This window comes from Neopelma chrysocephalum, unplaced genomic scaffold (genome assembly GCF_003984885.1).
Source record: "Neopelma chrysocephalum unplaced genomic scaffold, ASM398488v2 Primary Assembly neopelma1_75, whole genome shotgun sequence".
NCBI classification, from domain to species: Eukaryota; Metazoa; Chordata; class Aves; order Passeriformes; family Pipridae; genus Neopelma; species Neopelma chrysocephalum.
The window spans coordinates 13,991,581-14,003,698 of record NW_020897736.1 but is presented as its reverse complement, the minus strand read 5'-3'; the positions used below and the strand labels follow the sequence as shown (position 1 = coordinate 14,003,698).

The 12,118-nt window shown below is 42.5% G+C and overlaps 1 protein-coding gene across 2 annotated transcripts in view; it reads right to left on the bottom strand.

Moving 5' to 3' along the window:
• Positions 1-12,118, bottom strand: part of PIAS1 (protein inhibitor of activated STAT 1) — a 66,575-nt gene that overhangs the window by 5,785 nt on the left and 48,672 nt on the right. For both annotated transcript variants that reach the window (XM_027688197.1, XM_027688198.1), the window contains exons 7-12: positions 9,330-9,435; positions 7,848-7,921; positions 3,699-3,859; positions 1,889-2,019; positions 1,440-1,617; positions 215-357 (exon numbers count right to left, since the gene is read on the bottom strand). In XM_027688197.1, coding sequence (XP_027543998.1) covers positions 215-357; positions 1,440-1,617; positions 1,889-2,019; positions 3,699-3,859; positions 7,848-7,921; positions 9,330-9,435 — 793 coding nt within the window. The remainder of the gene's footprint in view (positions 1-214; positions 358-1,439; positions 1,618-1,888; positions 2,020-3,698; positions 3,860-7,847; positions 7,922-9,329; positions 9,436-12,118) is intronic.

The following is a 12,118-nucleotide window of genomic DNA, read 5'->3' as shown; positions in this document are numbered from 1 at the left end:
AGAGACAAAAAAATAAAAATTAAGCTTCTCGAAACAAAAAAAGAAAAGCCCCTCCTCATTTCTTCACCTTTTATTTTGAAATAAAACCAGCATAACATTGATGACACTTCAGATTTTTTTCACTACCAGAGATATTAACCTATTTTTGTTTTCTTTTACAATAGTTATTATTGCTTGGAGAGCTGTATTTAGAGGTGTAGAGCCAGAAGCTCACCTTGCAAGTCATAAGGCATTGGTGTCATATGGAATGGATGCCTGTAGTCTTGGATAAGTGATGTGTTGATGTAGCTGGTGTCAACAGCAGGAAGGCTTGGTGTTCTTGACACAGGAGATGCTTGATGGGGTAAATTCAAAATGCTGCAGGAAACAAAGGCTTGTTACAAACACAGAAGAGTCTTGGCTTTCTTGTTGTCCCATGCAGGGGATGCTTATTTTCAAATTTAGCTCCTAATTCAAATTTAAATTTAAATTTTCCCAATTTAACTCCCTGATTCAAAATGCATTGAGAACTTTGTGAAAGATGTGCAACAGCTCCCCTGTTAAATGTCAAAGCTTCACAAATGCACCTCAATGGATCTTGAAGGGAACTGGAAGAAACATGAGCAACACATGTTCCCCAGGCTTTCCCACAGGAAAACCCTTTATCAGGAGGGTTAATTCAGTCCAAGACAGGTGAAATTCAGCAAAATTAAAAGGAAAGTTCAGTCTCAAATAGCAGAAACTGAGGACTCTCCCTGTAAATGGCACTGGGATCTGTGCTCTAAATATGTTACTGATACTCCCAAGCCAGGACCAGACACTCCCAAAGGAATCCTGAACCCCAAATTCCCCCCAGGAATCAGTGGAACAACACAACACTGATACCCTACAAGGTAATCAGCAAATAAGGACAGAAAAAAAAAGGTCTTGAGGAGTTTTAAGTGGTCACTGAGTCACTCCCATTCCTGGAGGAGGAATCACTCCAACAACAGGATCTCTCTGGTTTAGGCTTGGTTTTGATCCCTGGATATTTATGTAAACCAGGAGCTCTTTCCAGCCTGGCTGCTCAGGTGGGACCAGGTTGTGGCAAACCCCACACCCTCCCACGCCACACCCTGCTTCTCCTTGCTCTCTCCAAAGGTGCTGCTTTTCCAGTTCCCTATGGAAGAAAAGCACTCCCAGACTTGCAAAAAACAGACTTGAAAGCCACAATTTTTTGCACCATTTTACATCATTTTCACAAATATAACTGAAATATTTCATTGTGTTGCACACTTAACAACTCAAAGTTGTGATTCCCATCTTAGGCCTTGTGAGCTGAGAGCAAACCCACGTGCTCTAAGCTACTAAAATGAGGATATAACCCAAATACAGAACTTTCCAGATGTAATTTATTTTGAATTTATGACTTCTGTCCACCATGAGCATATTCTCTCTGCACTGGCCTATTTTATCCTCACCCCTTATTATTTAATGGTGATGCTGGAGATATGGAAGGACAGCTCCTCTTGGCAGATGGTTCTTCCTCCTCCTCATCTGATGAGCTGTCGATGGTCAAATCGATCACTTCCACTTTCTTATTTTTATTTGACTGTTGGTGAGAAGACACCTGATGTTCCAAGGAAGAGCTTATGCATCCTATACAAAGTAAGTCAACAGAAAAAGCTGCAGCTTAAACCAACACTACAATCAGAACATCACAGTTTATTATAAAGCTGTAACTCAGATGACAAAATTACACAATGTTGGTTAACTTAAAAGCCCTAAACAGGTATTACTTGTCACAAATGATCATTAAAGCTACAAATATACATTTAAAAATGAGCATTTTGAGAGCTTAAAGAACCATCAATACTCAAGGGTTCCCACTGTAGGAACTTCAGTCCACACCCCCCAGAACACGACTTACCATCCACGCCGTTGTATGACGCTGTTACTTCCTGCACCTCCTTCTTGGATCTCATGGGAGCCCAGGATCCATCCTCCTTAAACTGAATTTCATCACAATCTGTACAAAACTTCAGGATTTCCATGAACAACCTGGCCACCAAAAACATTTGATATCAGTCCTCCAAAAGAGCTCGATTCCTTTTTTCTCCTCCGATACCTTTATTAGTCAATGCAAGTCTCAATTAGTGTTAAAACAAAAGCTTTCATTGCTCTGCCTTTCTCTCATCTGCTTCCTTGACAAAAAGGAACTGTGGAAAAAATTCAAATATTATCTAAGAGGAAAATGTGCACATTTCTTTCAAAGCACTGCAAGGGGGATCCTGCAGAGCTCGTGACACAGAACTCTCCCTTTCCCAAAACAAAGGACCAACGTGAACCAGGATTAAAAAACAATCTCCTCCTCACCCATATTTACCTTTGCCAGTACTTAAGTGGGGAAGCCCATCTTTAAAGGAGTCCATACAGCTGAGAATTTAAGGGCTTGTATCTCCTGAAACTTCCTAACAAATGCTGAGCTTGGGAATCTGAACTTGCAGCCTCTTCTCCTACTGGCACCTCCTAAAACTTTGGGATCCTGGCACCACATCACTGCCAGTGGGAATTCCAGCTGTGGACCAGGACTATTCCTGTGGTTCTGCAGGAAAAGAGACAGTTCTCTCTTTCCCAGACTGAAATATTTTCTAGCAATAACCTTCTCTTTGGGATGCTCTAATTAGATCAGCTAATCTCCAACATCTGCACCTGGCAACACAAGAAGAAATAAGGAAAACGTGTTGGGTTAATTATTCCTGCTCCTTGGCTTTACTATTTTAGGCAGAAACCTCCAACAGGGAACCCCAGAGCTCTTGGATCCAAAGCAGAGGACCTGGAAATCTCAGGATCAAGGAATCCAAAGCAGCCTGGGCAGCCCTGAGTGGCTCTTCAAGGCCATAAAGGGGATCCTGAGTGACCTTAAGCTCCCCAGAATGAAGCACATAATCCCTAAAAAAGACTCAAATCATTTCTGAGGGGTTTTTCTGGGGTTCTGTTTGTCTCAGGGTTTTAGTTTTGCTTCTGATGTTTTTGTTTGTTTGTTTTGGCTTTTTTTTCTGGGTTGTTTTTTTTTTGAGTCAAACATTCTGAGGTATCCTCAGAAGCCTCAACTTGTTCTCTTCCTTTATCACTCTTTGGAAAGAAGATTCTTCTCTAAGAAATTCAAATGCAAACCTAGGAATACACACCTGGCACAGACCAAGCCTGGAATTCCTTATTTTTTTGATGTTTTGCAAGGAGGCAGCACCAGGGAATCAATCTCTGTGTCCCTCTGTATAGATGGCAACTCCCCAAGTGTGAAATTGTACATGGAATTGTACCTGGATTTGGAGGGGTGGCAGGATTTATTTGCTCTAACGTGTCTGCTATTAAAAAATACCAGCTTTGTGCAGTTGCTCCATTAAAAGAATATGTGCTGTTTTCACCCAGGAATTCAGCACTATAGAACATGGGGAAAAAAAAGGCCATTTTAGGCAGGACAGCTCAAAAATTTACCCAGGATTGGAAGGAATACCTTTCATTATTATTAAATTTAATAGTTTGATGAGCACAGTTCTTCTAGAACGTTGAATGAAGAGGTACCTGGTCACTAACTCTTCACCAATAGCAGGGAAATTAAATAATATGATGAGTTAAAACAGATCCCAGCCAGATCACCAGGAATTCAGAGCCCTGGACATGGACAAGGAGCAGAGGGTGTGAGGCACACCCTTGATTTGGCTTTAAGCTTTACTTACCCATCAATAATGAGATGTTCATAGGGAGCCTTCTTGTCACAGACAGGGCAAACCCAGGTTGGTTTCTTCTCGTTCATCTGAATATAGAGAGTGGCATCAAAGCACTGCAGGTGGGAACAGGTCAGGGCCCTGCAGGGGATGGTCAGACGCATCTTACCAAGCTGGAAGAGAAAAAAACCCCACGATTAAAACAAGATTATATTATTTTAGTATTAAATTAACCATCTGGGCTTTTCAGTCTGAAAAAGGACAGAGACAGGTTGAGTTTTACTCCAGAAAAGTCACACAAATCTGAGGTTTGATCAAAATACGTGGCACACACACTGTTGCCTCATTCTTGTAGGTTTGAAATGGCATCAAAGTGAATAAAATCATGTTTTAAAGAATATTTGGTCAAGGAAACTTAAGAATACAACCTTCCATATTCCTGAAACAAAATCCAGGTTTCACTGAGCACCTGGAACATACCAGTGTCCTGGAAAGAATTCTTCTTCTTTAGTGTTTTACCATTAAAGTATCATTACACTGAATGCAAAACTGATCAGACAGTGGAAAGCATTTCATAATTATCTGAAATAAGTTTCCCTCTCCTCACAAAACCCAAGCAGTTGTTTTGTGGCCAAGTGCTTACACTGCAGCTTAGGAGGGGCCTGGACTGACCACACTAAAGGTAAGAAGTAGGAATGTCTAAACAAGGCTTTTCCCACATTAAAAAAACAACAAAACAATTCTTTATTAAGAACTGTTTATACTGAGGAGTTTGGAGTTGTATCTATTTGGCTAAAACATACACAATCCCAGCAGTGGGTGGGAGTAGAACTGGTTTTAGGCCTGGCTCAACCCAGCCCCGTGGCCAGGCTGATCCTGAGCAGTACAAGAGGGATGCCACAGGATGGCACCAATCTCCCAATATCCCCAAACTCAAAACAATCTCAAGAACAAAGGCTCCACTCACAGGCCACCACTTCCTCCATGATGCTTTCATATTTTTTATTCCCCTTAAGCAGAAATCCCTCCACCCCATTCCCAGTAAAACCCGGTGGAGCTGCAGGATCTCGCTTGTTTTTCCTCCCTCTGGCTCTCAGTCACTGTCCCAAACTCCCCAGCAGATGGGAGGGGGGCACAGAATTCCCAGGAGAGCCCGAGGAGTGGTGGCAGAGCCTCAGCCCCACGGCAGGAGGTGCTTTTTGTGCCATGTGTTTGGCACCCCCTCCCCCCAAAACCCATGACCAAGCACGTTATTTCCATCCCATAACCAACTCCCGGCACAGCCAGGCCCCCTGATCCGTGTCTGTCAGGAATCCTGAGCTCCCAGATGGTGGGTCAATGGCTCATTTGTCTTTTGGGCACAGTCAAGTCTCCCAGCTCAGGAGAGAAAACCTGGATGGTTCTCTGTGGCTCCAAATGAAAATCAGGAAGGTGAGAGACAAGTGCTGCACGAAGGACAGAAATACCCATCTCCTGGGGCAAAAAAGCAGGTTGAAACCAGGAACATTTTTCCCAGGTTTTGGTATAAAAGCCGAGTCTCTGATTTCTCAGGAGCAGTTAAATTTAGCCAAAAATCAGCATATTCAGTGTTAACAAGTTGATGCTCCTTTCCCATTTTTGGCATTAAATCCCTGGGATCAGCTCTGCCACGCTGGCCAAGCTGTGTCAGAACTGACAACAAAAAGGTCCTAAAAGGAGGGCTGCATCCCAACTTTGGGAACCCTGTGATTCCCAGCACTGGCTGTTTGATTCCTGCCTCCTGGCAGCCAAAGAAACGCTGCATTAATTCCTTTTCCAAGCACACAAAACCCTTCTATCTAAAACCCGTTCTATTCTAAAAAACCCACCCAAAGCAGGAGCTCAGGATTTGTAAACAAATCCCCCCAAACCCCCGGTAAAAAGGCTACATTTGGAATTTCTGCTCAGTTAAATATTTGCTCCGGCTGCAGAGCCTAGGATTTATTTATTTGTACTTCCAGGGGGAAAAAAAAAAAAGAACATGAATTCAAGTGTCTTCCTGAAATCCAGGCTCAGTCCAGCCCCTCTGCTGCTGTATCCTGGATGGATCCAGGCAGCAGTTAAGGGCAGTTTTCCCTCCCTGGTCTCAGAGGCCTCTGTGCTATAAAAAGCTCGGGAGCAATCCAAAACAAATTCCCAGGAAGCTCCTCCTCGGTGCTGTTCTGAGGGCAAAATAAAGGTTAGAGAGACTAAACCCAGCACCCCCAGTTATTTTATTGGATAGAAATCCCAGCCAGGAGAGGGGAGAGCAGCACCCCCACACTCCCAGAGCTGAAGGAACATCCTTCTCATCGTTCCTTCATTTCTCATTCTGCTCCTGGAGACCAAATCAGCATTTTCAGGGTGTGTTTTTCAGAGCATTTGAGCTGTAGAAAACAACCACAAAAAATCCAAGACACAAAAATCCTCCCTGAGCCAAATGCTTATGAATTATCAAGTAAAAATAGGGAGGGTGTGAATGAAATTACGGTCAGACCTGAGGACAGTCAGAACCAAGGTAAAACCTTTCTGTTCACAGGCTGAAAGGTTCCATCTCTGTCCCAATGAACCTGGGATGGATTATTCCAAGAGCTGCAGTAAAATCAGGCTGCGCTGAATAAGGAACACACTGGAAAAAGTCAAGTGTAACTGTTTTGTAGGCATTAAAATGACAAATATGCTCAGAATAGTCTGCTAAAGGCTTTGTTTTGTAAGTCTCTCACAAAAATAGTGCATTTGAAAGAGGAAATTCTGGCAAAGGTGAGAATTCTGAAGAGTCACATCCTACTGTCTGATGCTGTTTTGTTGTTTTACCCCTGGCAGAACTCAGAGAGCAAAAGAGAATTTGGCATCTTTTGGCTCTGCCAAACCTGCAGTCCTAAAGGGAAAATTGTAGGAGATATTCCTGCTCTAATCCCAACCCACCTGATCTGCATCCAGAGGAAAAAATGCACCTAAAAGCACTGCAGAGGAGCTTTTATCAGACTGGAGGCAAAGAGGACAAACAGAAATGTGTCAGAAAAATCCCATGGAATGATCCATAAACCAACACTTGGACAAATCAAATACAACTGAAATCAAAAATCTGTATTTCTACAAGAAATCTTTCCTACAGATTAACTTTACCTTCCTTATAAATTCCTTATCTTCCTTAGTGTTGATATGGAGAAAGTCTGAAGGCTGAAGATCATGACAATATCCCATTTAAAGATTTATAAGAACATAGCAGACATATAAAAAGCAACCATGATGTTAATTGTGCTTTTTATGAAGCAAAACTCACGCCTCTAAAAGTTTATCTTGAAGAACATATTAAATAGCTGGAGAAATAAGCTCCAGTTTTGCAAGAATAAAGTCAGTTTAGATTGTTCTTGTTTAGATTTTAAAACTGAGAATTTCATGTCCAGCTCGAGCAGATTGAGCCTGACCAGGAAACAGATGTATCCTTAATCTTGAAAAGAGGTTGAGTTATACTGCAATAAAGATAGTATGTCAGTCAATACACAGAGCAAGTATTCTGAAGCACTGCACTTGAAACAAGTCCCAAAAAAGTGCATATCATGTTAATATTGTGCATTTTACCACTGACAACATAAACCCACTGCATCTACTTGGTAAAAAAACATTTAGTAAGTCAAGATACAGGTTGTCTGTGCCACTTCCACCTTCTTTGGAACTGTTTCTCCCAGTTCAAATCTGGAATAAACCAAATTTTGTTTGAACAACCTCTAGAAAACCGCTTTATTTTTAGGTGAAGATTATTAAATCCTCAAAATATTGAACATAAAATCGATTTCAGATACAAGATGCTCAACACTTTGACTGCAGGCACTGACTGAAGAGCTGCTTTTAACAGTCAGGTTTCCCCACCTTACCCCTGAGAGTGGTTTTATCAAATCTGCACACTCAGGTGATCAGATTGAACCAGATTTAAATGACACATTTAAATGTATGCTTATCTATATTTTGAATAATGTCTCCAAGCTAATGGAATCCCTGTTTCCTCAGGGGCGTATCACAGGCTTTTAAAGCACGGTGAGAGAGAATTTTCTATCCCCACAAAGTTAAACCAGGTAAACACAAGGTAACCTCTCCCACACACACCTCCCAGAACAGCCACATTTTAACCAGAATCAGTTTGGAGGGAATAAAAAAAAGACTTACTGGGCAAAGAAGAGACACTCTTAAGCTTGTTGTTGCTATTTCGCTGTCTGGATCAGCAGTCAGCTTCTCTTTAACTGTTATTTGAGAGAAGAAAAGGTTGATTTTATGTTAATTTGAAACATAAATTGGGTGATAAAGAAATAAAACAAGACCGAAACCATGTGCTAAACTTTCTACTGGAAGCCAGAGTCTGACTGTTGTTCCACACTCACACCAACAGACTTGACTCTCTAGAAAGCCCAGAAACAACAGGATTTAAGAAACTGAAAAGCAAAAAAGCTCATCTTAATCCAAGATCCCTAGAAAATGTACTTGTACAGAGATGGCTTCTCTCATTTACAGGCAACTTGGCACTTGACCATTAGTTAAAATCCACCACCAAGATGAGCCACATTGATTTCACTTCTATCTTCAAGCACATGAAGTGAATGTGTTAACAACTCTCACACTCACAAGGACCACTGTAAACCCCCAAAATAGTCATCAAGCAATCCTGTGATTTAAAACTGAAAAGCAAGTTGAGAAACAGGGAATCAGAAACACTCTGAAAAAATCTGAGTTTTAAATAACTGCAGGAAAATATTAGACCCTTTCATCTCTAGAGTCTTTCACCTCTCCCCATCCTCTGCTTTTACTTACAAGCTTTATAAGCAGTCACTGTTTAAATGAACAAATCAGCCCCATTTTTTGCTGCTCTGAACTGGCCCTACACCCTCATTCTCCCCTTGTACACACAGAGTAGAAACCACCTGGAAACTCTCTAGATTTTTGTGCCTTTAAATCAAACTGCATTGGCACAAGGTAATGCCCAGCACTACAGAGCATTTACTGCTGGACTAATTTATTTCTTGTGCTGTGTAAAACACATCATCTGAGCACAAAAGAGTAAGAACAGTGATCAGGTGTTGGTATTTTCGCCCTCTCCCTGAAAAACAAACACGCAGCAGTTTTTGCTTTCGTTTCTATTACACAAACTTAGCCCAACACGTTGTTGTCAGAGAAAACAATAAGGCAGCAAATCTCCCACTCCAGTCTGGAGGGGGTTGGGAGGAGGATTGTGCTGGACAATCTCCCTCCAGGCTCCCTCCAAACCCTGTGCCAGAGGAACAAAAACTGTGCTGATGAATCCTTTCCTCCTCAGCACCCGAGGTTCAGTGTCAGGCATTTAGTTCAGCCCGAGGTGCTGAATTACCAGTTAACTGTATAAATACAGTTGTTCCATTCTGAAGAAACAAAGCCAGTATGGCTGAACTGAAAGAGATTCTCTTGCATTTTTCCCTTCCCAGTGTCAACAGGGTTCCTGGACTGGCTCCTAATCCAAACAAAGGCCTCTGAGTCTTTGAATTGGAACTGAATACAAAGAACACCACTATCAGATTCCCAAAACCCAGGGAACTGTAGGAAGTCCAAACCTCGGGTAGCACAGTGCTGTTTGAAATCTCCCTTTAAAAAGCAGTTTTCCCTGTTAAACATCAGACATACTCAGGGCTCGGGAGTGATCCGGGTTCCGAATTCCCTTCGCTCGCAACCTCTGCAGGAGCACCGTGGAGGACAACTGCTTCACCAGGTACACTGCCATGGAATAGTTCTGGGAACACAGCAAAATATCAAGGGAAACACTGTTTTCATCAACAGACAGCTTGTATTTTATACCACTTGTTCTGTGTTCCTAACAGACTCGAGACGGCAAAGTTTTCAGACCAGAGAAAACCCTTCGTGCTCCAGGAAGTTCACAGGGCTGGAGTCTGGGGTGCAACACAAGTGACCTCATGCTTTACTGAGATTTAACTGCAAACCAAGCTATTAAAACAGCATTTAGGACACTTCTGGAAGTTTTACATCTCACTCAGGACATGCAGCCCCTTTCAGCGGGGTAATTTTACATTACCCCGTGTCAGGGCATTTAATTTTACAGGGATGATGTGAGGTACTGCCCCTGTGTCAATGTGTTTAAGGGAAGCTCTCAGGTCAAATATTATCAGAACTTTTCCTTTTTGTTTTTTTCTAGTAAAAGCTTATTCTGTTTTCAAAATAGGAAAGGGAGCAGTGATGCCTCTTCCAAAGGAACACCTAAAAAGATGCATCACCTGCAGGATCTGCTACTCAGTCTAGAAACACTGTTCATCTTTTCCTTACTTTGCTGCACTTAGCTGGGTCTGAAACAAGAACTTCACTGCTGAAGCAGAACAGAAGAAAGGCAGTGAAGGAGTTCAGGAGTTCAGAGGGGCCAGGACGTGCTCTGGAGAACCAGCCCAAGAAGTCACCGCTCCCATGTCCTGTCCTTCCCCTCCCAGGAGGTTGGGTCACTTCCCCACCAGCCTCAGCAGAGCTGACCCTGCCCATTTTCCTTATCCATGCCAGGGAAAAGCCGTGGATGCTCCTTTCTGCCAATACTTTGGGATCCAAGCAGGTTGGATACAGAACTCCAACTCTGCCAGGCCCCCCTTCCCTCGAGGGCCGAGCTCTTCCTAGCATCGAGTTCAAACCACAGCCTGGCTTTTCTGAAGCTCTTCTTTTTCTATACAAGCTTCTAAAAAAGCAGGTTATAAATGTCTCTCTAAAAATGTGAGATTGTACTGTGCATTCATCAGCAACACCCCAAAATGGAAAGGACAAATCTCGTGTTCTCACATTAGGGCACATCAATTATTTTGATATAAACATTATTGGCTAAACCTGTAGCTGCATTCTAAATTGAAAAATGAAAGGCTTCCCCCCAGCAACTGCCACATGTGTTTTCATTTAAACAAATAAAAAATCCATACAATTGTGACATCTACTAGGTTTTATTTAGGATGCCACCAGCATGCAAAGGCGGAGTTTCAGTAATATATCTCACCACAAATTACTCAAATTGAAATAGCATCAGAAACACCACATTTTAAATATTTCATTCTTACAATGACTGCTCCTCACATCGTTAAAAACCACTACTGCTTTAAACTTGTTTGTTTAATGCCTCAATTAGTATAGAAGTTAGAAAAATGCTAATTAACGTTGTGAAATTATTTACCGACAGCTTGAATCTACAAAGGCAGGAACTCGCCCAAGGCAGCTGGTACAGAAGGCTCTTGAAACAGATTGTGGAAAAATCCCAGAGATGACTCCAGGAAAGGTAGAGAGCACCAGTTGGGGCATGTGAGTGACTCTTGAGGGGAGGGGAAGAGGGGAATCCAAATTTTGTATTACATGGGCAGATCCAGAAATAAAATAATCCCTCACATTTAACTCTCAAAGAATCACTTTAGGATTGTGTCTCAGAATCACAGGATGGGTTGGGTTGGAAGGAGCCTTAAAACTCATCCCATTCCACCCCCTTGCATGGGCAGGGACACCTCCCACTGGACCAGGTTGCTCCCACCTAGATTTGAGCACTAATTCTCATGAGAAGTTACCCAATATGTTCTTTATAACTGAAATATCTATGAAGCCTGAGAACCAACTAGTTCACAACAGATAACTCAGAGTCCAGGGCATTTCTCCTCCCTAAATCCTCCCTGATCTTCCCAAGCACTCAGAGCAATATCAGGATCCATCCACTTGCATGGAGGCATTTCTACAGTGTGAACCAAACCAGCTCTGCTACCTGCAGCTCTCATGAGAGAAAAGCAGGTTTTTCTGAAGGATCATCCAGCCATCATTTATTCCACAATCTGGATGGAGATTGTTTTCTGTCCCACAAGAAATCCATCCCGAAATGCCCTGGTGGTGTTTTGGAGCTGCCCATTGTGCAGGATTGGGCTGTAAGCATTTTTCCAGGCTGGTTCAGGAATCCTGGGCTTTGCACACTGACAAATTCTTGGACAAGGTTTCACCTCAGGACAATTCTCGGCACTTCTAATAACAGGATGGTTGCAGTGGCACCAGCACATGCTGCCCCTGGAATGCCCATCCAGCAGGTTTGGTGCCAGCACTGAAAGCACTTCACTAATTCATGGACTCATTTATTGAAGTCACTTTTTGCAGCATGTTCCAGATTTAATTAGTCCAGTGGAACATCAGCAATTTTACACCACCAATTGTAACGTTCTCCCCACAGACACAAAAAAAAAAAAAGTGATAAACCCATGAAGTTTTAAATATGAAATGTAAGAATGGCAGTTGTGAGAAGAGAAATGTAAAAAGGCAAATGAAATCTGCTGGGCCCTGCCGAGCTGTGATGCTTTGTGCCCACACTCACAGCTCTAAAGGGCCACCCTGTACTGAATGTCACGTGCTGGGGACAAGTCAAAGCCAAGATAAGGTTTGTCGAGCCCCTGAAGTCAGGAAGA